Source organism: Podarcis pityusensis (assembly GCF_964106645.2).
Source record: "Podarcis pityusensis genome assembly, chromosome: 16".
Lineage (NCBI taxonomy): Eukaryota > Metazoa > Chordata > Lepidosauria > Squamata > Lacertidae > Podarcis > Podarcis pityusensis.
In genome coordinates, this window is record NC_138041.1 from 17898302 (window position 1) to 17923307 (window position 25006).

The 25006-nt window shown below is 46.7% G+C and overlaps 3 protein-coding genes across 6 annotated transcripts; 2 read left to right on the forward strand and 1 right to left on the reverse strand.

The window, feature by feature from the left end:
• Window positions 1–1579: 1579 nt before the first annotated feature.
• LOC308464726 (arylacetamide deacetylase-like 4) lies at window positions 1580–9749 on the forward strand. Its single transcript, XM_080984274.1, has 4 exons — window positions 1580–2344; window positions 4541–4757; window positions 5435–5498; window positions 8092–9749. Exons 1-4 carry the CDS (start codon window positions 2168–2170, stop codon window positions 8870–8872), a joined length of 1239 nt encoding a protein of 412 aa, XP_080840400.1. The 5' UTR covers window positions 1580–2167; the 3' UTR covers window positions 8873–9749.
• Window positions 9750–9914: 165 nt separating this feature from the next.
• On the forward strand, window positions 9915–14513 carry GPATCH4 (G-patch domain containing 4). Of its 3 annotated transcripts, none has more exons than XM_080984313.1 (8): window positions 9915–10127; window positions 10682–10831; window positions 11276–11349; window positions 11829–11921; window positions 12337–12444; window positions 12680–12786; window positions 12952–13002; window positions 13855–14513. In XM_080984313.1, exons 2-8 carry the CDS (start codon window positions 10750–10752, stop codon window positions 14240–14242), a joined length of 903 nt encoding a protein of 300 aa, XP_080840439.1. In that variant the 5' UTR covers window positions 9915–10127; window positions 10682–10749; the 3' UTR covers window positions 14243–14513. The 3 variants fall into 3 exon arrangements, with proteins under 3 accessions (XP_080840439.1, XP_080840438.1, XP_080840437.1); XM_080984312.1 differs by having other exon boundaries at window positions 10712–10831; XM_080984311.1 differs by having other exon boundaries at window positions 9924–10127; window positions 10742–10831.
• A 254-nt stretch (window positions 14514–14767) lies between these two features.
• On the reverse strand, window positions 14768–24430 carry NAXE (NAD(P)HX epimerase). 2 transcript variants are annotated; one of them, XM_080984318.1, is made up of 6 exons: window positions 24227–24430; window positions 22182–22290; window positions 20865–20972; window positions 19521–19634; window positions 18249–18396; window positions 14768–15472 (listed from the first exon to the last, which is right to left on the reverse strand). In XM_080984318.1, the coding sequence occupies exons 1-6, from the start codon at window positions 24385–24387 to the stop codon at window positions 15270–15272; spliced, it is 843 nt and encodes a 280-aa protein (XP_080840444.1). In that variant the 5' UTR covers window positions 24388–24430; the 3' UTR covers window positions 14768–15269. The 2 variants fall into 2 exon arrangements, with proteins under 2 accessions (XP_080840444.1, XP_080840445.1); XM_080984319.1 differs by lacking the exon at window positions 24227–24430 and adding an exon at window positions 23032–23273.
• Between the last annotated feature and the right edge of the window lie 576 nt (window positions 24431–25006).

Genomic DNA, 25006 nt, shown 5'->3' on the forward strand with positions numbered 1-25006 from the left:
AAGTTATTCTGATGCTTCCAAATGCACTGGTACAAATAAATTTTCAGACTGAACAGGTGGTATAATAGTAGTAGTAGTAATGATAATAAATTATTCCCCAGCCACTTTGTGCGGCTTCCAGCAAAATATAAAAACGTAATAAGACATCAAACATTAAAAACTTCCTGATCCTGCTTTTTGAGAAGCTGACAGTTTAGGATAGATGCTCTATATCAACTCAATGACAGGGAACCAGGCAGAGGGCCTTCTCAGTAGTGGCGCCCTCCCTGTAGAACGCTCTCCCATCAGATGTCAAGGAAATAAACATCTACAGTGGGACCTCTAGATGCAAATGGGATCCGTTCTGGAGCCCCGTTTGCATCCTGAGCAGAACGCAACCCGCGTCTGCACGGGTCGCGATTCGCCGCTTCCGCGCATGACGTCATTTTGAGCATCTGCGCATGTGCAAGCGGCAAAACCCGGAAGTAACCCGTTCCGTTACTTCCAAGTCACCGTGTAACACAACCTGAAAACACTCAACCTGAAGCATCTTTAATCCAAGGTACCACTGTATCTGACTTTTACAAGACATCTGAAGGCAGCCCTGTATGGAGAAGCTTTTAATGTTTGATGTTTCATTGGTTTTTTAAAAATATTCTGTTGGGAGCTGCCCAAGTTGTTGTTAAATTATTGTTACACTTAATTGAATAGCAGTTGCCAGGAGCCGCTGGAGGGGAGAGATGCCTTTGGGCTCCAATCCTTCTTCCAGGCTTGGCCACCGCGGGGAGACGATACTGAGACTCCTGCATTGCAGGGGTTGGACTAGATGACTCTCAGGGTCCCCTTCCATCTGTAAGATTCTATGATTCTAACAGGGTGCGGGACTAGATGGGCCGTTGGCCTGATCAAACTACAGGGCTCTTCACGTGTTCACGCAGACGCACGTGTGTGTGTGTGTGTGTGTGTGTGTGTGAGAGAGAGAGAGAGAGAGAGAGAGAGGGCGCACCTTCAGGGAGAAGCTCGTCTCTTCTTTGCAACTAGGATGAATTAGCTGCAACCCCCCCCCCCTTGACCCACAGCTTCCCTGCCTGCTCTCTCTCCACCCCTAACCCCAATTCCACGGGTATTGCATTGCACAAACACACCCACACACCCACACACCCAAAGCTTGCTGCAACCCAAGGTGCTTTGCACTCACCCGACTCGTCGCAGCATCCGACGGCAGAGGTCAGCTGTTCTTCTGAGGCCGCGCCCCCTTTCCCAAGTCAGTATCCAGCATCTCTCTCTCTAGCAGCTCGCACTCTCTAGCTTTAACCCTTAAGGCAACGAGGCCGGCAACTTCGCCCCCGAGGGAGGGTGTGTGGATGTATGGAAAGTCCCCCGAGGTTTGCAGAAAGCTCCTCTCTCCGTTTGCAAGGCTAGTCTGCGGCCCGACACCTGCCTGTCTATAAAAGGAAACAAGATGCAAGACCTGCGCTGCTTTCCCTTTCATGCACGCGGATGCACCGTGAAAGCAAAAGCAGGGGAGTCTGGTAGGAACTGCGTGCTGGGCGGGCGCAGGAGGGAGAGGAAGGACTAGACAAGGCGCGAGGGGCGGGCGGGCGAGTGGGAAGGCGGGGGAAAGCGCCAAGGCGGAATACTTTTTGCGCCTTTGTGCCGTTTTGTCACCCCCCTCACTCTTGACACCCGGGCGGTCTGCCCCCACCGCAGCCCCTTCCTCCGCTTCTGCGCCCATGGCCACACCTGCATAGATGTGCCATCCCTGATCACCTGAGCTGCCCAATTCATGGGGGATGAAAGATGCTGAAGTATTTTGTGTGGGAGAGGAAGCATTATAAAATGAAGATGTGTTGCAAGGGTGGTGCCTATCATAAGAGAAGGATGCTTGGCCTGATCTGCTTGGCCTTCAGAGTCTATGGAAATCCCATGCACCTCTTCTCTCTGGAGGAGGAATGGGAAGCTACAGCCACACCCTGTGTGAGGAACAGTCAGTAATCTAGGCTAGACTGCAATCTGAACAGATTAATAAAATATTTTCTCAATTGAAAGCTATGTGGGTTGGTAGAGAATGTTCTCTTGCACGTGGAGCAGACTAGTCTCATACAATTAGCATTGTCCCAGACAAAGTCCCTACAAAAGCATCGGCTCAGGCAAAGTCCCTACCTCTGCACTTCTGAGTGTAAGGGAAATGGCATTTGGTGGAACTCTGTGGCTGCTGATATTATATACATTTTCATTCATTCATTCCTTGCTGTTTGCATGGGGAGTCTATTATCATTTTAAAAGGACCCATATTCCTCCAGGAATCAGCCAGGGCATAAAATTACGAGTTTTCAGTTTTGCAATGGAATATACACTTGGACTGGTAAGTTTGTTTTGCATATATCACAATTCGAAGGGATGGAGTGACCCACCCTCCTTATCAATAAGGCTACAGTGTTTAGGATTTTTTAGTTCAGAGAAAAGGCAAGCAACTGGCGACATAATGGAGGTCTGTAAAATTATGGATGACGTGGAGAAAGTGGAAATAAAAAAATTCCTTCCTGTAGCACCTTAAAGACCAACTAAGTTAGTTCTTGGTATAAGCTTTCGTGTGCATGCACACTTCTTCAGATACACTGAAACAGAAGTTGCCAGATCCTTCTATATATTGAGAAGGTGGGGAGGGGTATTACTTAGAAGGGTGGTGGGAATCGGAGATTGGCAGATAGCTGAGATGAGCCTGTTGACGACTCTTAACGACTGTAATAGGTCTTACAGGAAAAGGCAAGGGGTGAGAAGGTGAGAAATGGCTTAGTCATGTATAATGAGATAAGAATCCGATGTCTCTGTTCAGACCAGGTCTCTCCATTGTTTTAAGTTTGGTAATGAGTTGTAATTCAGCAGCTTCTCTTTCCAGTCTATTTCTGAAATTCCTTTGTAGTAAAACAGCTACTTTGAGATCTTGTATAGAATGTCCTGGGAGATTGAAGTGTTCTCCTACTGGTTTCTCTGTTTTGTGATTCTTGATGTCAGATTTATGTCAGTTTATTCTTTGGCGTAAGGTTTGGCCTGTTTGTCCAATATAGAGAGCTGAAGGACACTGTTGGCATTTGATGGCATACACAATGTTAGACGATGAGCAATTAAATAGTCCCGAGATGGTATGTGTGATGTTGTTGGGGCCAGTAATGGTGTTGTCCGGGTGTATGTGGCAGCAAAGTTGGCATCTGGGTTTATTGCAGGCTCTGGTGCCAGTGTCCGTGTTAAGTCTGGTTGTAGTATTATTGTGGGTTAGGAGTTGTTTAAGATTGGGTGGCTGTCTGTAGGCAATGAAAGGTCTTCCTCCCAGAGCTTGAGAAAGAGAACTGTCATTGTCCAGGAGAGGTTGTAGATCTCTGATGATGCGTTGAACTGTTTTAACTTGGGAGCTGTATGTGATGACTAGTGGTGTTCTGTTATTTTCTTTTTTGGGTCTGTCTTGCAGCAAGTTCTCTCTGGGTATCAGTCTGGCTCTGTTGATCTGTTGTCTAACTTCATCTGCTGGGTATTTTAGTTCTGAGAAGGTTTGCTGTAGATCTCTTAGGTGAGAGTCTCTGTCTGTAGAATTGGAACAGATGCGGCTGTAACGTAGTGCCTGGCTATATACAATGGACTGTTTGGTATGTTTGGGATGGTAGCTAGAGGCATGTAGATATGTTTGTCGGTCAGTTGGTTTACGGTATAAGGTGGTGTCTATGCGTCCATCCTGTATTTTTATAGTAGTGTCCAAAAAATGTATTTCTTGCATAGATTGATTCATTGTAAGGTTGATTGTGGGGTGAAAATCATTGAATTTCTGGTGAAAGGTGTCCAGGGTCTGTTGACCATGTGTCCAGATGATAAAAATATCGTCAATGTATCGCAGGTACAAGAGAGGTTTGAGTGGGTAGGAGTTTAGGAAACGTTGTTCTAAATCTGCCATGAAGATGTTGGCATACTGTGGGGCCATGCGGGTGCCCATTGCTGTGCCGCTGATCTGAAGGAACAGGTCATCACCGAATTTGAAGTTGTTGTGGGTAAGGACAAATTGGCAGAGTTTGGTGGCAAGGTCCGCTGTGGTTTTATCTGAAATGGTGTTCCTTATAGCTTGTAAACTATGGAGAAAGTGGATAGAGAAAAGCTTTTCTCCTCTCATGACACTAGAACTTGTGGAGATCCAATGAAGCTGAATGTTGGAAGATTCAGGACAGATAGAAGAAAGGACTTCTTCACACCAAACATATTCAAACTATGGAAGTCTCTTTCACAGGGGGCAGTGATGGCTGCCAAGTTGAATAGCTTTCAAAGAGGATTAGATAAATTCAGGGAGGAGGAGGTTTTGGGTGGCTGCTAGTCTCCATGCCTATGCTCTGCTTCTAAAGCAAGAGGCAGCAATGCTTCTGAATACCTTTTGCTGGGAGAGGGCTCCTGTGCACAGATCCTGCTTGAAGGTTTCCCACAGGTACTGTGAGAACAGGCTGCTAGACTAGATGGGCCATTGGCCAGGTCCCACAGGCTCTTTTTACATTCTTATGTATGGTGAATGTTTTGATTTAAACAGGGATTGTTTCTGGAAAAACTGGGCATTTGCCATAGATACATCATCTGGAGGATTGCGTTCAATGCCATACTAACAGGGAAGGACTCAAAGTTGATCAGTAAGGACCTGGTTTTTGATGGGGTGCCAGTGAGGGTGTACTGGCCCAAGACACCAGCTGCTGGGAACAGGAGAGGAATCATCTATCTTCATGGAGGCGCTGGACTCACTGGAAGCTTGCGTAAGTTCTTTGAAAGAGTCTCACAAAGGTTTACCAAATGGTTTGTGGAGAATTTGGGGCGGTACTTTAATGTAAAGTTCCCAAAATGTTTGCAACATAGAGGTGGGGTGCTTCATACTGCTGCTGTTGACAGTTTAAGATTAATGTAGGATGTCATCGTGTGGTAAGAAAATGGGGCTGAGAGGCCCCCTGTTACAAAGGTGACCAGTTCTGTATCACACTCAATGAAATATCCTTAAAATGTCAAAGAAGATGTATCTGCTTCATGCCGCAAAGGACTTCTATGAAATGGCTTCCAGCGATGATCAGAAATAACTGGAAAGAAGCCCAGAAATGTGGGTGGAAGTTTTGTTTTGTTTTTTACCCATTGACACTGCTTGTTCTGTTACTGATCAGGAGAGAGTAAAACCCACAGAATGGTTTTTAGCTAGTGATTTACAAAGAGTTCAACTGAGTTTTTCCCAACTGAGCTCTATTAAAAGTTGTTGTTGTTTTCTCTAATCAAGTGGCATCTACATTTTATGACATAAAAATAAATAAATAAGCAGATCTCTTGATTTCAACGTATTTACTTTTAGTAGGACTGACACAGACTTCAGCTCACAATGATATCAGTGTTCTTGACCAGGAAAAATTGTAATGGAGGTTTGGGGGGGGGGGCTTTTGCTTTATTCCAGGAGCCTCTGAAAAGATCTGCCGTTTCATGGCCAACCAAAGTGATTCAGTGGTTGTGAGTGTTGGGTAAGTGGTTTCACTCTCTTGGTAGCCGTGTAATGCTGCCCCTCAGCTTCTAACCTTTCCTAAGACCTGATCCCAGATGAATTATTTTATTTTATTTTATTTATTTGTACCCCACCCAGCCACTCTGGGTGGCTTCCAAAATATATAAAAACGTAATAAAACATTGCACATTAAAAAGCTTTCCTTAACAGGTCTGCCTTCAAATATCTTCTAAAGGTTACATAGTTACTCATCTCCTTGACATCTGACATACCCAGCAACAATTCTCCAATGAAAATAGGGACCTCCTACCATAGCATCCAATATTTCTCCGATGAAAATGCTGATGTCTTACCATACTCTTCAACATTTATCGGATTAAAATAGGGACATCATAAGGAAAAGTGGGCCATTCCAGGATCAAATCAGAAACTGGGACAGCCTCTGTAAATCCAGGACTGTCCCTAGAAAATAGACTCACTTGGAGGGTCTGAGGAGGGTGTTCCATGGGGTGGACATCACTAACCAAGCCATCTGCTTGGTTCCCTGTAGCTTTACTTCTAGCAGTAAGGGAACATCCAGAAGGCCCTCAAAGCTGGATCTCTTATGTCCTGGCTGGATGATGGGGGTGGAGATGCTCCTTCAGGTATACAGAGCTGAAGCCATTTAGGGCTTTAAAGGTCAGCACCAACACTTTGATTTGTACTCTGAAATGTACTGGGAGCCAATGTAGTTCTTTTAGGACCAGAGTTATATGGTCCCGACGGCTGATCCAAGTCACCAGTCTAGCTGCTACATTCTGGATTAGTTGTACTTTCCAACTCACCTTCAAAAGTAGCCCCACATCCAGCGCATTGCAATAGTCAAAGCCAGAGATGACCAGAGCATGTACCACCCTGGTGAGACAATGTGCAGGCAGGTAGGGTCTCAGCCAGCCTACTAGATGGAGTTGGTAGACAGCTTCCCTGGACACAGACCTGACCTGTGCCCCCATGGACACCTGTTAGTCCAGAATGACTCCCAGGCTGCCCACCTGGTCTTTTAGGGGCACAGTTGCCCCACTCAGGACCAGGGAGTCCCCCACACCCACCCAGCCCTTACCCCCCAGAAACAGTACTTCTGTCTTGTTGGGACTCAAGTTCAATCGGTGAAATGCTTTCCAGCTTTATAAAGTTGTAAACATAGTGATTTTGCCAACATTTAGAATGGGTGTTCATTTTTTAATTTAGATTTCTAGCTCAAATCCCTTTGACTTTGAACATAGTAAGAAATCTGCTGGATCAGGCCAAAGGGGACTCATCTAGTCCAGCATCATGTTCTCACAGTGGCAAACCAGATGCCTGAATGGGAAACGCACAAGCAGGACCTGAGCAGAAGAGCTCTCTCCCCAGTTCCAGTTTCCAGCAACTGGTATTCAGAAGCATTACTGCCTCTCATAGTGGCGGTAGCACATCATCCTTGTGACTAGTATCCATTGCTATTAGCAATTGCTAGGAGTCTTGCCAACCTGATCAGGTGAGCTGTGGATGGAGGACAGGTAGATACCTAGTAGTGGGATTATAACTTCACTGATGCACAGGATGCTACAGGAACCTGCTAACGGACAGAGGAAAACAAGAATAGACCCTCCAGGTGCCCCTATTTGCAGTGACTGTCCCAGATTTTCAGAAGCCATCCCGGTTTCTGATTTGATCCCAGAATGTCCCACTTTTCCTTAGGACATCCCTATTTTCATTTAGAAATGTTGGGAGTGTTTGGAATTATGCAACCCCTGAGCCAAAGAGATAAGTAACTATACGACATCAGAAGGCAGCCCTATATAGGGAAGTGTTTTAATGTTTAATGCTTTATTACGTTGTTATATATGTTAGAAGCTGCCCAGAGTGGCGGGGGCAACCCAGTCAGATGGGTGGGGTATAACTAATTTATTATCATTATGGAATAGAATGCCCCTATTTTCATCGGAGAAATGATGGGGGGTATGCAAGAAGGAGTGGACGCGGGTGGCACTGTGGGTTAAACCACAGAGCCTAGGACTTGCCGATCAGAAGGTCAGCGGTTCCAAATCCCCGCGACGGGGTGAGCTCCTGTTGCTCGGGCCCAGCTCCTGCCAACCTAGCAGTTCGAAAGCACGTCAGAGTACAAGTAGATAAATAGGTACCGCTGCGGCGGGAAGGTAAACGACGTTTCCGTGTGCTGCTCTGGTTTGCCAGAAGTGGCTTAGTCATGCTGGCCACATGACCTGGAAGCTGTACGCCAGCTCCCTCGGCCAATAAAGCAAGATGAGCGCTGCAACCCCAGAGTCGGTCACGACTGGACTTAATGGTCAAGGGTCCCTTTACCTTTATGCAAGAAGGAAGGAGCTGGAGGGTAGAGAAAGCTGTGTTGTAATGAAACAGCCTATTCGTCCAAAGGGAAAGTTTGCATTTGCTTTCCATTTTTGCCTCAGGTCCACTTGTAGCTGGCATGTGGCCCCCACAAGGTTGCACGGAAAGAAATGTGGCCCTAGGGGTGGAAAAGATTCTCAGCACTTGCAGTATGCCATTACAGAAAATGGTCTTTTTACATGAAGTGTATGGTGTTGAATGTGGGCGATATCTTGTTTTCTCTTTAGGTTTCGTTTAGCTCCTGAGCATCCCTATCCAGTCCCTGTGCTGGACTGTTTAACTGCTACAATACACTTTCTGAAGAATGCAGAGGAATACGGAGTGGACCCCAACTGCATTGCCATTGTTGGGGACAGTAGTGGAGGCACATTTGCAACAGCTATTTGTCAAGAACTGGTGATCAGAGAGGACCTCCCAAGACTGCGAGCTCAGGTCCTGATCTACCCATTTCTACAATCAGGGGACTTTGATTTGCCATCCTATCAGCAAAACCAATCAATTCCTCTCTTGTACAGAAAACGAGCTATCAAACTTGGTTTGACACATCTCACTGGGAAGGAGATCAATGTGGACCCAGTTATAAAAGGTGCCCATATCCCTCCTGATTATAGGGAGAAGTACAAAAAATGGATCAATGTTGATAACATTCCAGAAGAATTTAAGGCCAGGGGCTATGTCCCTAATGCTCCTGTCCCATTTTCAAAAGAACTTTATGAACAAGTTAAAAGAGCTGGTGAGACAAAGTTTGCCCCCCTTCTAGCAGAGGATGACATAATCCGCCAGCTCCCGGAGACTTTCCTTCTAACTTGCGAGTATGATATTCTCCGGGATGATGGGCTGTTGTACAAGAAGCGGTTAGAGGACAACGGTGTGCTAGTGACACATCGTCATCTTCCAGATGGATTCCATGCAACAATTAGCTTTTTTGATATATGGCCACTTGAATTTCTGAGCTCAAGGAAATGTATGCAGCATGTGGTACAATTCTTAAAAAGTTTATATAAATGAATGACCGTCTTTGTCTTCCATTGGCAGCCTTCCCCTGTTGTGGGTGAACATTCCCCTTCCCTTGTTGTTCCAATGCTAAAGTAATACAAGAAACTCATATCCAAAATTCTACCCAGTCTGATTGATTAAAATCACCATGACATTTGTAAGTTCATAAGCAAAGCGCTGCTGGATCAGGCCATTGGTCCACCTCATCCAGCATCCTGTTCTCAGAGTGACCAAGCAGAGGCCTCTTGTGATGCCAGCAAGCAGTACCTGGGTGCAAGAAATCTTTTGCAGCATTCAGCAGCATACAGCTTGCAATAGTGGAGGAAGAACATAGCTATCGCCTCCTCCATGAATTGGGCCTAATCCTCTTAAAGCCATCCTACCGGGTCGCCAGGTTAGCTTATTCCATTAACTGTTGCTCCATAATATTTGAATTTATTTAGCAATAAAGAAGGCGCTTCTGTGTATTAAGTCAAACTGAGCTAAGCCCATGGGAGTGATATAAACACATTTAATTACACCCTTAGATTATAGCAAAATACTCATTTCGTAACACTCACTCCACATTTGTAAATTGAACCTTTAGTGTGGCAGGACACGCACTTTGGAACTCCCTGCCTATTGATAGCAAACAGGGTTCCTCACCACACTTTTTTTGGTGCCTGCTAAAATTGTTGTTAATGCCAGCCTATCCAGGTATGAATAATGTTGATATATGTTTTAAGCTCATTGTTGATTTCATTACTCTTTTCTGAATCTTTTAAACAGCTGTTGTTACTGATAATTTTGTTGTTTTGTTCCTCTTGCAAACTGCTTTGAGGCTCCCCCTTGCAATCAAGGTGTATATAGATTTCATGAAACAATAAAAAATAAAGGTGTTAAAAAGCAACGCTTGTGTTTGCAACTGTCACCCGACAGGTGTATATTTGCAGAGGTTGGGCTGCTGTCTAACAGCGATAAAGCTTTTAATAATGCCAATCAGAGAAAAGCCACTAGCAAAAATTTATTTAAAAAACCCTTTAAACGCGCAGCAATCCAGCGCTAAATACAATACGGCCCCTAAACAAGCAGCTTTAACCCTCCTCGCTGGTCCCTTTGGTCCCCTCCCTTCAATTCACCCACAATCCTTTGCAGTCAGGGCGTGGGTGGGGAAGGATCTTCCGGTCAAGATGGCCGCGCCCGTGTTGATCACGTGTCTGCATCAAAAGTGAAGCGCCGCAATTCCGAGTGATCCGCAACTGGAGCTTTTTGGTTTTCTGGAGGACTGGTGAGCTGGGTGCTTTTTATTGTGGGCGGGGGTTGCTGGAGAGATGCGGGAGTGCAGTCCGAGGCTATTCCGCCTTTGGGCAGAGTGGAGGGTCGCTGGTGAGAGCGTTTGAGTTTCCTTCTGCAGGGTTAAGGTTGTTGAGAGCTAAGTAATTCTCCTTGTGTAGGACTATGGTAGAGCAACTGGTTTGCGTGCAGAAGGTCCCAAGTTGGCTGCTCCAGGCAGGACTGGGGGGAATTCCCTGCCTGAAATCCTGGAGAGCAGCTGCCAGTCAGTGTAGGTAATACTGGGGTAGCTGGGCTAGTCTGATTCAGTATAAGGCAGCTTCCTCGGCTTCTATTTAAATCAGTCCTTTATTCAGAACCGTGAGGGCTGTAATTTTTTTTTTCTTCTGGGGAAAGGCTGTAGCTCAGTAGCACAGTATCTGCCTTGCATGCAGAAGGCTCAATCCCTGGCATGCCCAGTAGGGCTGGGGTAGGACTCCCTGCCTAAAATCCTGGAGAGGGACAGCCAGTCAGGGCTCATTCAGACTTCCTTTTGTGCCGTGTTTCTAGGCACAGGTCTGCCGCTCTTTTATTTCGCAGCTTCTTTATGTTCCATATGTGTCTATCCAGCTTCTATCATGAATGACACTGCTCAGGAGAATAAAAGCAAAGGGCTGAAATTTGCAGAGAAGCAACTGAAGAAGCATGGCTGGAAGAAAGGTAAGTGGGTGGGGCTTGTTCATGGGGATCTTTTGGATACATTCAGCCCCCCCCCCCCATTAATGTATATGTATAGAACTGGAGCAACATTAGATTCATCACAGCATGGGGCAAAAGGATGGGGTGGGATGCGGAGAAATACTAGTCAAAATCTATGTTTCAACTTCACACACACTAGCAGGGTGAGAAGCAGGAAAGTGCTTATCTAAAGACCTTAAAGCTTTTGTCGGTCCAGTATCATATTTTTTTTCTGTGTGTGTAGTGTTATGGCATGCACTCAGCTCTCGTTATGATCAGACCCCATGTGCCAGTTAAATACTAATCACTGTTCTAGCTGCTTGCTTTTATGGAATGATATTTGGAACTCATTGGCTGCAAAGAACTCTGCCTCCTGTTTGTTCTTTCTCCTAACTGTGACTCCACTCTTCGCAAACTTTATTTTAGGCAAAGGACTTGGGAAGCGAGAAAATGGGATCTCTGAAGCCATAAAGGTCAAAGTCAAGTGTGACTCAGCTGGGGTAAGGAAGGTTATGATCTTGAGCCTGTGGGTTTAGAAAAGATTAGGGAGGCTGAATCTTTGATCAGCAAGTTCAGTGGAGAAGGAAGGAGCTGGAAGAAAGGTCTTTAAAAGTGCTCCCTGTTGATTAACATATTATGGGTATGAAGTACTCTTCATCAGAGGCAACGGACACTTGACTGATTTAAATAAGGAGCTTGATCATAGAATATATTTCGTTTGAGCTAAAATCGGTTGAGAAGTGTCTATAGGTGTAGAATTCCTGGCCAAAACAAGAATAAAATTAAAAAAAACACAGATAGCTTCAAAATGCAGGAGAGGGAGTCATAAAAGGGAGGCAGTGGGCTACTGTGTAATCGTCTCTTTGGTTTGGGATATGGTGTTGGCAGCCTTTGGGGCCCTGCGAACTTGTGAGCAAAAGTGGCTGTCACTACTTTGGGAGAGTCTACAGCTCATAACTTCTGTTTCATTCCAACACAGGTGGGCCACAACGCAGCTGAGCAATTCACTTTCCATTGGTGGGACCACCTCTTCAATTCATCTGCTGCTAACATTGCTGTGGAGACTGGGCAGGTAAAGAGGGCATACAACTTTGGGCTTTGGCATTGTTGGAAGGCCCAGGGTTTTGTCATGGTGTGGAAACTTATACAGTAGGTCAGAGGTTTTCAACTTTTTTGAGTCCACTGCTCCCTTGACCAACTACATTCTTTCTGCATCACCCCTGTGGGCCTCAGGAGCCCAGTTATGTCACTCCTTGCCTGCAGAGCTGGCAGCCTCTTGCCCTTTTTTGATCAGCCTCCTCTCCCCTCTCCTCCTCTTCCCTGTCCTCTGGTCAGCCACTGCTGCCGCCCCTGGTTTCTGAGTTGCCCCCCTGCCCCAAAGAGAGGTGCCTCCTCACACTGCCTATTCCCAACAGCATGTGGTGATTGTTCTTTTTCAGGCTTTGAGCTCTGAATACAGCTGCCCCCCTCTTCTTCCTCCCCTCTAGGACGGTGTCAAAGTGAAAAAGGTATCTGAGCAAGATGGCGTGATAACGAATAAAAAGCCCCGTAAAGCGCATGGGGAGAAGAACTTGGTCTATGGGCGCTTTGTGAAGGTAGTGAGACGTTAAAGATTCAAACTTGTGGTGTTGATGGTGGGGCTTGGCGTGTTTGGAATGGTTTGTAGCTCACTGGAAGAGCCCCTGCGCTGCGTGCAGGAAGTTTTGGGCTCAGACACTCCCAGTTTAAAGGGATCTCCTATGGAAGGGCCATTTCCATTCAGAATGTGGCTTAACAGTGAGTAAAGATACATTTTTGGCCACCTCTGACCCATCTATGCCCCACTTCCAGGCAGCTACATTGACATCTGGTGGAGAAGAGCCTGTATATGTCGTCTCCTCTTCAGACAGCGACAAAGAGGATGAAGATGAGCAACTGGACCTATCTACAGCCAGGAGGTAACCAGGGGTTGAGATTGGGTTGGGTTGGCCTAGATCCACTTGGTTGGCAAAGAGGTCTAACCACACTTCCCGCCCCCTTTTTTTTGGCCTTGAGGGGCTGTGTGTGTATTCTCCTTAGCTGCAGGCTGGTCACTCCTTAACACAAGCTTTTCTCTTTCCCAGGCTGACTGATGAAGAGCTGGTCCAGGCCTGTGGAGGAAGAACAGCCCATAAGTGAGTATGGTATGAGAGTTAGCTGGTGTGCCCCCAATTTTCTGGGGAGGGTTGAGTTTTAAGAACTTGGGCCAGTTTACCTGTGAGATCGTCATACCTCATATAGGCCCACTTGACCACCACTTTGATCTGCGGAACTGGCAGAATTACAGGTCTCACGTTAATGCCCATTCTGCGTTTGTAAGAAATCAGGTTTTTTTAGTGTGGCAGCACCTACACTTTGGAACTCTTTTCCTATTGACACCAGGTGGGTGCTTTCGCTATACTCTTTCTGGCGCCAGCTAAAACCACTTTTGTTTAGACAAGCCTACCTAGATACGTAGAATGTTTACGTGTTTTAATCTGTTCTCAGCTAACAGATTTGCATGTTTTAAATGGCTGGCTCCACTGATAATTTTATTGTTTTATTCTGTTTGTAAATCACTTTGAGGTTTTGTTTTTACTGTCAAGTGGTATATAAATATTATGAAATAAATAACGTGTTTAGAACAGCCTTTGCCAACCCTGTGGCCTTCAGATTTTTTTTACTACACCCTCTTCTTCCCCCCTCCCTTTGCTGATGGGAGTTGTAGTTCAGATTATCTGTGTGGCACTAGGTTGATTAAGGCCTCTCTGCAGCTAGATGTGCAGTGGGTGGTATTAAGTGCATGGGGGTAGGTGAAGCTCTTCTCCTATTTTCTTACACTGGCCACTGGTGGATTAAGTGACACTTTTCCGCAAGCCAGATTTGGCCCATGTCTACCAGTTGGAGAACCTGGAGAAGTCATGAGAAAAGTTCAGAAGCTTAAGAAAGCTTTGGTGGCTGGAGTTGCTACTGCCATTCCCAATCTCTGTTCTGTGCTCTCTCTCCAGAGGGGCTCGGCATGGCTTAACCATGACAGCAAAGCTGGCACGGCTGGAGGAACAGGAAAAAGCTTTCTTGGCTCGCTACGTCCAGCAAAAGGGAGGAAAGCAGGAGGCAACTGAGGCTGCCTTGAATGGCAGCAGCCCACAGCAAAAGAAAGCCAAGAAACGCAAAGAACGAGAAGGCGAGGCTGCGATTCATGAGAGCTTGGAAGTGACAGTAGATGAGGATCCCCGGGAAGAGCAAGAGGAGGAGAAACCCAACAAGAAGAAAAAGAAGAAGAAAAGGAAGCACCGGGAGGATGGAGAAAGCAAGAAAGGACCGTTGGTAGAAATTGCAGAGAAATGGACAGAAATGGCCAGTCACAGAGGGAAGCCAAAGAAGAAATCAAAATAAAAGTGGGATGATAGCAAAGGGAATTGTGGTGGTGGTCTTCTGCTCGCTGAAATTCTTAGAGCCCAGTTCCTGCTGGATCCCATCGCTGCTGTCCCACATTAGAAACTTGCTGTGTCAACAGCACCCTCTGGCCCAGGGGTAGGCAACCTAAGGCCCATGGGCCGGATGTGGCCCATTCGCCTTCTCAATCCGGCCCTCGGATGGTCTGGGAATCAGCATGTTTTTACATGCGTAGAATGTGTGCTTTTATTTAAAATGCATCTCTGGGTTATTTCTGGGACAAAGGAATTCATTCACACACCCCCAATATAGTCTGGCCCACCACATGGTCTGAGGGACGGTGGACCGGCCCATGGCTGAAAAAGGTTGCTGACGCCTGCTCTAGCCTAAGCTCATTTGTGCACTTTGTGTCGTGGAGGCTGGCTGCTTAATTTTTTTCTTGTAAAGAATCGGCAGCTGGAAGAGTAAGGTGGCAAAAACACAGAGAGAAGCAGGGGGTTGTACAGTCGTGCCCCGCAAGACGAATTTTTAATCACACCATTTTTATTGAAGGAAAATGAAAGTTCTCTCAGTTCGTTACAGTCTATAAAACAGCCTCTTCCTTGCACAAAGGAAAAGAATGAGATTCTCCTAAGGGGCCTTCCAGATGTTGCTGAACTACAACTCCCATCAGCCACAGCCAGCATGGCCGACGGCCAGGGAAGGTGGTAGTGGTAGTTCTAGTTCAGCAACATCTGGAAGGCCAAAGGCTCCCCACATCTGCACTGTGGTTCCTTTTCCCAGACACTAATCATACTTTACAATGTGATGGAAGGCAGCCTTTTTTGGTTTGTTTGGTCTAAAGCTGTCGCAAAAGTCTTCTGATCTTTTCCCATATTGCTCTCAATTGCTGTGTGTCCACTTATGATCCAAGGCTACTTCTTAAGGCCTAACTTGTAACTCCAAATAATGAACCACCAAACCTTAACCCAACCTAATTTCAATTCCTCCTCTGATCCAGATGTCTCCCCAGCTTGGGGTGCAGTGGCTAGGAGAGCCGTAGGACGCAGTCTGTCTCTGGGTACTCCGGGAGGTTAAGGGAGTACTTCTTCTGCAGCGCTGCAGGCACGAATCTGCCGCCTAGGAAGTGGTAGCGTCCAGTGAACTGCTTTGCAGCCTTCTTGGGCGCAGTGAGAGAGATCAGCATGTCTGGCTGCAGCCCATCGGGGTTCCCTTTCTCCACGTCCCAACCTGAAATCAAAGAAGGACAAGTGCTTGAGAAATAAGTTCACAGCCACTTTCCCTAACCTGGCGTGCCTTCCCGCTGCTTTGGACTACAACTCCCATCAGCCCCCACTCCAGGGGTGTGCTGGCTGGAACCGATGGAAGTTGCAGTCCAAAACGTCTAGGAAGAATCAGGTCAAGGAAGGTTGGTTTACATAGAGATATGTGGTTTATCAATGTGCTACAACGCAGCAGCCAATATCAAACTTCTTTGTAACTTCCTTGGTGTGCAAGTAGTCCTTTATTCCGTAGAAGAGGCATGGCCAAACTTGGCCCTCCAGATGTTTTGGGACTGCAACTCCCATCATCCCTAGCTAACAGGACCAGTGGTCAGGGATGATGGGAATTGTAGTCCCAAAACACATGGAGGGCCAAGTTTGGCCATGCCTGCCGTAGAAGGAAGATGCTTACCACCTGTCAGGTTGCCAGAATAGCCTTGCCGACCAGGCTGCAAATCAGGAAGAGGCACGCGACTTGAAGGCAAAGAACTTTATTGCTTCGCAACCAGAGGTACCCGACACCGAGGCTCTCAAGGTATGAAAGTTGCAGAAGCTGGAAACCCCTCCCGTCCTTTTAAGTGTTTCTCTCTGTACATTCTTCTGGCATCATTCAGCTTTTCTTCTCTGCCCTTTCTGTTTTTTAGCTCTCCTTTCTTGAGCTGGGGGGGGGGGGGGAGAGAGAAGGGACCGGAAGAGGACTGTCCTGCAATGTGGAAGATGTATCTTCTGCTCTCTCCCTATCAGGGTCTGTGCCCACACTGTGACTCTCCCCTTCGCCCCTACTCTCTGGCTCCAAGACTTTCTGATGGTTCCCTCTGTGGACCAGTCTGAGTCAAACTCAAAATCTCCCTCCTCCCCAGTGGTACTTCCTGGACAACTGGTAGCCACCACTCCTCCTTGTCTAGCCAGTCTCTGTCACCACCTCAGCATTCATAGAGTGGCTTTTTGAATGTTTTAAGGTGCTCCCATGTACATTCTCTTACAACAACCTTGTAAGGTAGGTCAGAATTATCTCCGTATTGTAGGGAGGGAAAGGCTGTGCTTGGCTGAGTGAGTGGGATCTCAACAGAAGGGTAAAAATGAGGTTCTTTAACAAGAACTGAAACTGAAACAACAAATAATGGGGCTGGAGTCGTCAAATGTTTAAAATAAGGATCTAATGCAGGCATAGGCAAACTCCGGCCCTCCGGATGTTTGGGACTACAATTCCCATCATCCCTAACAACTGGTCCTGTTAGCTAGGGATGATGGGAATTGTAGTCCCAAACATCTGGAGGGCCGGAGTTTGCCTATGCCTGATCTAATGCGTAGGGAGTTTTGATACAAAGTCACAATGTCTAAATAAAAACCCTGGTTAATTCAGTATGTTCCAAATTACAAATCCAACAGCTGACTGTTAAGTGGCTGCCAAATTGATCCACGGCTGGCTGGACCCATTTCTGCAAAACCGGTATCATGAGGCAGAATTCAAAATTCTGGTCTCTAAAAGATTCCTGCATTGCAGGGGGCTGGACTAGATGATCCTCGTGGTCCTTTCCAACTCTATATGAATCTATGATTAATGACTGCACAGCAACATACAAACATTTTAATAAAGCCCCAAAGCCTGATTTTACTCTGAAGTTGCAGCTGGTGCTTCCATGAGCCAGCCTAATGGTAGTAGCATGTTCTCCAAATTTTGCAGAAACATTTATTCCTTACTACCTCTTAGCACCCTGAAATCAGCAATACAAGAACTATCTCTCTGAGGTTCTCCACCCCAGTTTTGGAATGTGAAATGGAAGGGCGGCTAACCAGGTCCCACCCAGGAAGCTGGGGAACAGCATTCAGATGGGGACTGGGGTTCAAACCAAGGTTCCATGTGAGTGTGTCATGAAATTGCACACCGTTCTGCAATTGCTGTATTGAATTAAAATATTCATACTCTAAAATGCCCTAAGGCATCTAAACAAAACAAATCTGGAATAAAACCAAAAAGTCCCCAAGCCGTACTATTCAGATTCGATATACAATCAAAGAATACAGCTACCTAAAATAAAAGTACTAACTTAGATCCATTAATTGTCAACAACCCTCAAGCAGCAAACGGCCATCCTCCAAATTGGAGACCCCAAACAAAATTGGTTTCATTTGCCATCAAACCCAGAGCAGACTGGAAACTTTAATTCCCCCCCCCCCCAAATTTATTTTGTAAATAAATGTTTCAAAATGGTGGCGGGGGGGGTGAAAGTGCTGCAGCCCGAGGGCTAAGGAAACCTTCGCTGACGACTGAGAATTCCAAACATGGTTGCATAATCTTTATAAAAGCCAGGTAACTCACCCCCAAAGAGTGGTGCAAAGTGCCATAAGCAGCCCTGAATATATGCACAAGGCACAGAATATGGGACTGGGAGAGTTCGTTAAGAACTGTTTTTAAAAAAAGTAAAACAAAACTTGCTGGTGGCTTCTAGTCCCCAAGGCTGCGAATTACTCCTTGCTTCTATCTGTGTAACTAGATATACATTATGCAACGTATCATTATTATTTCTATTTACAAAATGAGTTACTGCAAAACACAAAGCTCAAATCTGCCTAAACTTGTGCAGGTTAAGAGTTCAGCTTCCTTTGGGCTCAGTCTTGGCTGCAGAGTTTGAAGGGGGGGCTGGAGATGGAGCATGCAAAAAAGAAATCCATGTGCTACATTACACGGAAGCTGAAAGAATATTTGGGTACCCAGCTCAGAGAGCATCCTTGGCCCAACATACCAGAAGGGATATCGATGCTCACAATGGGGACAGTGACCTTCTCCAGAGTGCTCAGGATGGTGCCAAAGGGCTCTCGCACAGCCCCTTGGAAGCTGAACCCAAAAATGGCATCCACCACCAGGCCATAGAGCTCGTCAATGAACGCAGCCTGCCAACGAAACGAGAGGCAACAGGTTAGTGTAACACATGGGCTGTGACCAATGGCCTCAAAGGCCAAATTCTCATTCAGATAACAGGGAGGGTGTATTTGTGTGACGAGACAAAACACAAAAGTGGTCCAAAAAGTCAAAGCAAATTTAGCTTTTGGAGAGTAGTCTAGTTTCAGTGCCACTCCCCCAAACCTCTCTATCCTCCAGAATACCAGGTGGCACTAACAAGAGTTCAAGGAAACATTCCAGACAAAGAAAAAAAATCACAGGAACATGAGAAGTAGGGCTGCAAACGAGCCGATAGGTGTGTGAAATGTGGCTAGAATCAAGGAGGTTATATAGATGCCTTAATGCAGATTTTGCCGAATCGTAAATATAAGTTCAACTCTTGACCTTCACATTCTGTGACACCCACCCCAGGCACAGATCAGACCCACCCCCTCCTGCCAAACCCAACCAATTTTGACAGTAGCAGGAAAAAAGGAATGAAAAGTTAAGACACACATTGGTGTAGGCAGAGAGCTTTAAACCTTTCCTGATAGGGATGTCATTTGCCTTCTTCCCCACTTGTGAGGTTGATAACCTAGTCACTCCTCAACTGACCTGCACAGAGTCACAAACTACCAACAGCACACATCAATCATTTCTTGCATATATCTGGCACTATTAGTTGAGCCAGCAGTAAAGTGGTACCTCGGGTTACATACGCTTCAGGTTACAGACTCCTCTAACCCAGAAATAGTGCTTCAGGTTAAGAATTTTGCTTCAGGATAAGAACAGAAATTGTGCTCCGGCAGCGCAGCTAAAGTGCTAAAGTGGTGCTTCAGGTTAAGAACAGTTTCAGGTTAAGAACAGACCTCCAGAACGAATTAAGTACTTAACCCGAGGTACCACTGTATATCATACCAAACAAGTTGGAGTTTCATTCCCCGTAATTTCCATATGGGCCCACAAAGCTAGTCTCGGGGTTCCCCACCTCAAGTTTACATTGCATTCCAGTTTATTTCCCCTATTTGCTGACCTTAATATTTTGGCTACTGCCCATAAAGATGTGGGTTCATGGTGTTTCTTAATCTGATCCAACACCTATTCTTCTGGGTTTTAGAGGTGGTGGTCTACCTACTTCTGATGGGAACTCCGAAAGGAACGGGATGTCCATTTTCTTGCACTGCGTGGTTAAACCTTCAAAAAGTGGCTTGTTGGGGCGTTTAGGGTAAAACAGCGTAGGCTCATAGCCCTGCAAGAGAGACATGATATTCATTTATTTATCTGGAACACTTATACAGTGCTACCTCGGGTTACAGACGCTTCAGGTTACAGACTCCGCTAACCCAGAAATAGTACCTCGGGTTAAGAACTTTGCTTCAGGATGAGAACAGAAATTGCACAGCAGCGGGAGGCACCATTAGCTAAAGTGTTACCTCAGGTTAAGAACAGTTTCAGGTTAAGAACAGACCTCCAGAACAAATTAAGTTCTTAACCCGAGGTACCACTGTATCCTGGGTTATAACCTGAAGAGGTCCTCAACGCAAATTACGAAGATTTGCACAACTGTATTGATTGACGAAGCCCCAAACAACTTAGGTCCAAGCTACCTCAGGAGCCATCTGACACCTGGTATCGTAGCTTGATCACTGAGAGCATCTGCAGGGACGTCACTGGTCACCTCCCCAAGGTGGTGACACTTAATGGACAACAAACCATTGGATTTGAACAGTCCATACTTTGGCCACATCCACACAATGCATATTAAGCACTATGATACTTTACATAGTCATGGCTTCCCCCAAGGAATTCTGGGATGTGTAATTCATTAAGGGTACTGAGTTGTTAGGAGAACCCTTTTCACCCCAGAGAGCAACAGTTCTTAAGAGTTCCTGTGAATATGGATTGAGAATTGTAGCTCTCTGTGGGGAATAGCAATCTCCTAATTCTCACTCTCTTAACAAACTACAGCTCCCAGAATTCTCTGGGGGAAGGAATAGTGTCACAGTCAACTGCCAGTAGAATACTTGTACCATGGCAAGAAAATGTGATTTGTAGGGCTGTAGAAGGTCGACTGACTTATCACTAGATCATCTAAGAGAGCTATGTTTCTGACATGTCCTTTCAGGTTATCAATGGCTACTAGCTACCAAAGCTACACTCTGCCTCCATGGTCAGAGGCAGTAATGTTTCTGAATACCAGTTGCTGGAAACCACAGGACGGGAGAGTGCTCTTGTGCTTGGGTCCTGCTTGTGGGTTTCCTACAGGCCACTGTGAGAACAGGATACTGAAGCAGGTGGCCATTTTCCTGATCTAGCAGGCTTTTCTTATCTCCATTGAAAACAGCCAGTTCCTACATTACATGCCACATTAACCACATCCACAAGCTCAACCCCCAGCCCAATTCTGCATAAGAATGAAGCACCGTTTGCAAACATGCCCCTAGATTTCTACTGAAGGATAAAGGAGCAGGACACTCACAAACATTTTCAGGTGCCGGGCGCAAACCAGGCCGTCTCCTCCGTTGTTTCCAGGGCCACAAACAATCAGGACGGTTGGCTGGTTAATGGTGGAGCCGACTGGGTAGGCCTTGTGGGAAAAGGAGAAGACAAACATAAGTGTTTTCTGTGAAGAGATGAATTCTGTGATGATGCAAATAACCCGTGGAATGAAGTATCAATTGAAGTATTATTCTCATTTGTTTGACTTTTTCGTTGTTGCTTTGTTTAATAACAACAGGCCACCCATCTGGCTAGGTTTCCCTGGTCACTGGGTGGCTTCCAACATAATATAAAAACACAGCTTAAACATCAAGCATCAAAAACGTCCCAATACAGGGCTGCCTTCAGATGTCTTTGGAAAGTCATGTAATTGGTTATCTCTTTCACATCTGATGGGAGTGCATTCTACAGGGTGGGTGCCACTACCCCCTCTGGCTGGTTCCCTGTAACCTCACAGTGAGGGAACCGCCAGAAGACCCTCAGAGCTGGACCTCAGTGTCCAGGCTGAATGATGGCGGTGGTCTCCTTCAGGTATACAGGGCAAAGGCCGTTTAGGACTTTAAAGGTTAGCACCAATTTAATTGGTATTTTTGTTTGAAGCTACCCAGAGTGACTGGGGCACCCCAGTCAGATGGGTGTGGTATAAAAAATGAATTACTATTATCATCATCATCTGATGGAGAATTCAGTATCTCAAGCACCTCACTTTTATTTTATTTTTTTAAGTGCATTCTTCTAGTCCTTATGAGTTCACACAGATGCATCAGGAATCTCTGTGGAGGAAGTATGGGATAAACTGGGAAGGGCAATGGGGCTGGTGGGGTGGAAGCCAAGGAACCCAACAGCAGTCAGAACCAGAGCCAAAGGCGCATGGAGCCAGCTAATTCCACTTTCGTCTCCATCCGCCTCGCGGTTGAATTCTACAAAAGCAGCACTGGGACTACAGAGGAGGAAGGTGACAGCCACGGCTTCCCCGGGACCATTGTAACTAAGAAGGCAGGCAAAAGGGGGCTGGCAGAGCACAGGCTGAGGTTGGTGGTGCTGTGCCCCTTTCATCCTAATGTGGCCCTCCACAGGTTTTTTGAGTCCAACTCCTATCAGCTCCATCCTGAAAGGCCAATGGCCAAGGATGGTGGGAGTTGTAGTCTGAGAACACGCAGAGGATCATAGGTTTCCCCATCCCTGTTCTGCAGCATCCTGCAGCAAGTAGTTCCACAGGTCATTCTCAGGCACGGCCATCCCTTCAGCCCCATCTTTCGGCACCATTCGACTTGTTCTTTATGCCCACAACCCCTACCTTTGCAATGGCTGTGGCGCAGCTCAACCCAGCCAGCTCCATCAGCTGATCGACGCTGAATTTGTACTCATCAAACAGTTCTTGGTCTATGGCTTGAGCTTCCTTCTGGCTGGCCAGGAGAAGACAGAATCTCTTAGCACAACATTATCCTCATATTTCTTTTGCCTGAGATACGTTTAAGTCTTGTATCCCCACTTTCATTCTTTATCCACACACCTTTCCTGTACACAACAGCTTTATGAAGAAGGTCAGGCAGAGGCCGAGGGAAGGGGCAGGTCCCATCTGTACTATACATATAAAGCAGAATCGTACCACTTTAAACAGACATAGCCTCCCACTAAGAAACCTGGGAAGTGTAGTTTGTTATGGGTGCTGAGAGTTGCTGGCAGACCCCCTATTCCCCTCACAGAACAGGTCTGTTTAACATCCCATTTCTCTTCCCAGGGAACTCTGGGAACAGCAGCTCTGGGAAGGGAATAACTGTATTCTAACAACTCCCAAGATTCTTTGGGAGAAGCCATGACGGTTTAAAGTGGGATCCTAAACCGTGTGCTGCTCTGGTTTGCCAGAAGCGGCTTAGTCATGCTGGCCACATGACCTGGAAGCTGTACGCCGGCTCCCTCGGCCAATAAAGCGAGATGAGTGCCGCAACCTCAGAGTCGGTCACGACTGGACCCAATGGTCAGGGGTCCCCTTTACCCTTTTTTAAACCCCCTTGGCGACACATCACACATAACAACTTTTAGGCAGGTGCTGGCGACATGGCATCTATGGACACAACGGTGCCTCTAGTTCTTGCCCACTCTCTGCCCCCTGGGCCATGAGGCAGGGAGGGTGGTTATTTCCCCACCTGCTTGAAAAGCAAATAGAGCCGGAGGAGGAAGTTGGAAGAGTGACCGCCTTTCCCGCGTCCTTTTTCAGCTCTCTGTGTGTTTTCAAAGGCTCAGATCTCATGGGCTGGAGTTTTACCCAGATTGCTTGGGAAAGTGAAGTTTGTGTGACTGTGCTTTCTTGATCTGGGGGAAAGAATTGACTAGAATGGGTGGCACCCACAGCAGGAAGCAGGGACCCTCTGGCCCTCCAGATGTTGCTGGACTACAAATCCCATCAAAACCAGGCCACTGGCCAGGAGTCAAGAGTCCAACAGCAACATCTGGAGTACCACAGGTCCCACCACCCCAGATGGATCAGTATCTATCTATACAAACATATAAAGCCCTACCCTATTCTGTTTGCTTGCTTATTTATTTTTTGTGGCATTTGTACCCCACTTTTTAAAAAAAATATTGATTTTTTTATTAGATTTTCAAAGGTTTTAACAAATTTAATTCACATAGAATATATCATTCACCCCTCCCTCCCTGATGTTTTTCTTATCCTTACTTGCTGCATTATATTGGTTGCTAATCTCCCCCCCCCCCTCATATCTGGAATCCTGCACACGATTTCATATCGCTACAATACTTTGACAGATCTTACCCCGCTCTTCAGCCAGCCAACCCCCCCAAAAAAAGTTTTAACCGATTTTAATCTTGTGTTTTCATGTCGTTTTAACCCACCCACCCTGGGAAAGCAGAATAAGAAATCAATTATTTGGTCTAAATGTACAACAACAACAACAACGCAGGGCGCCTTGATGTCACAGTCTCGCTAATCGGATGAGCGAGGCTGCAGCCAGGAAGTGCGCTCTGTGCATGCTCGAGGGCACTGCCAGTCCTTTACAAGTTGCACTCCGGAATCCTGAAGCTGAGCACAGGTGGCGGCGGCGGCGGGTGGGGCTCAACCTCGGCCTCCTTCCGTGTCCACTGACCAGGTCTTTGCAAATCACCCCCAGGCCTTCATCCCCCTTGAACCGAAACCGCTGGTGGTTGCAAGAGCAGCGCGTGCTGCCGCTTCTCCTGCTAGCTCTCCCTTCCCTCCCCGGCTTTTTTCCAGGACGGTCCTCCGAACCAGTCCGAGAGGTACGCGGGGCCGCGGCTCGAACCCGGCCCTCCAGGAAAAAGCCGCTGGGCCCCGGCTCTCCTCTCCTCTCCCTCCAGTCTCACCCGAGGTACTTGAGGCCCTGCGCAGCCCCCGACGCCGCCGCGCTCTGCATGGCTCCGGGCGAAGGCGGCCAACGCGGGGCCGGGCAGCGCCCCGCTCGAGCCGCTCTGCAGAGGAGCAGGCCGAATCCCAGCAGGGCCGCCCGCCGCAGCCCGGAGGACATTCGCCCCGACGGAGAGGGAAGCCTAGCCGCGGTCGCTGGGCCGCTCCGGGTTGCCGCTGCCAAGCGCCGCCCTCTCTCCGGCCCTGTTGCTGCTGCTGCTCCTCCTGCTGGATTGAATAAGTCGCGGCCCCCCAGCAGAGTCCGAGCCGGAATGGGCAATTCAATCTAGCTTCCTTCCTTCCTTCCTTCCTTCCTTCCTTCTTTCTTTCTTTCTTTCTTTCTTTCTTTCTTTCTTTCTTCTCTCTCCACCTTTTTCTCCAAAAAGTTCATGGTGGTGTATATACAAGGCCAGAGTGAGAACTTTGTTTTATAAAATTTAAACACCGCTTCATTGGTGTTTTCTTAAACCTTCAAAGTGGTTTACAAATAAAGATGGGACAATGAAATTATCAATAATAAAAATACCGCTACTAATAATTTTGACTTTGGAGAAGCTGAAATAGCCACAGGTTGAATCTCACACCAAATTTCTAAACACCTAGGCAGTCTTGCCTAAACAAAACTCTTTTCTAGCAGGCGCCAAAAAGAGTACAGGGAAGTGAAGGTGATGTCAATAGGCAGGGAGCTTACAAAGAAAGGCGGAATGGGTATTAGGTGGTATCTGCAACAGTGCCATTTT

Bases quoted from the DNA above. Each gene is read 5' to 3' on its own strand.
- LOC308464726 (XM_080984274.1), top strand. From the start codon at position 2,168: ATGGCATTTGGTGGAACTCTGTGGCTGCTGATATTATATACATTTTCA. The intron at 2,345-4,540 runs GTAAGTTTGTTT...TGATTTAAACAG, and splicing joins TGGAATATACACTTGGACTG to GGATTGTTTCTGGAAAAACT. The intron at 5,499-8,091 runs GTAAGTGGTTTC...TTTTCTCTTTAG, and splicing joins TCAGTGGTTGTGAGTGTTGG to GTTTCGTTTAGCTCCTGAGC.
- GPATCH4 (XM_080984313.1), top strand. From the start codon at position 10,750: ATGAATGACACTGCTCAGGAGAATAAAAGCAAAGGGCTGAAATTTGCA. The intron at 11,922-12,336 runs GTAAAGAGGGCA...CCTCCCCTCTAG, and splicing joins TTGCTGTGGAGACTGGGCAG to GACGGTGTCAAAGTGAAAAA. The intron at 12,787-12,951 runs GTAACCAGGGGT...TCTCTTTCCCAG, and splicing joins GACCTATCTACAGCCAGGAG to GCTGACTGATGAAGAGCTGG.
- NAXE (XM_080984318.1), bottom strand. From the start codon at position 24,387: ATGTCCTCCGGGCTGCGGCGGGCGGCCCTGCTGGGATTCGGCCTGCTC. The intron at 19,635-20,864 runs GTGAGTGTCCTG...TCTCTCTTGCAG, and splicing joins CCCGGCACCTGAAAATGTTT to GGCTATGAGCCTACGCTGTT. The intron at 18,397-19,520 runs GTAGGTAGACCA...TTTCGTTGGCAG, and splicing joins TTTCGGAGTTCCCATCAGAA to GCTGCGTTCATTGACGAGCT.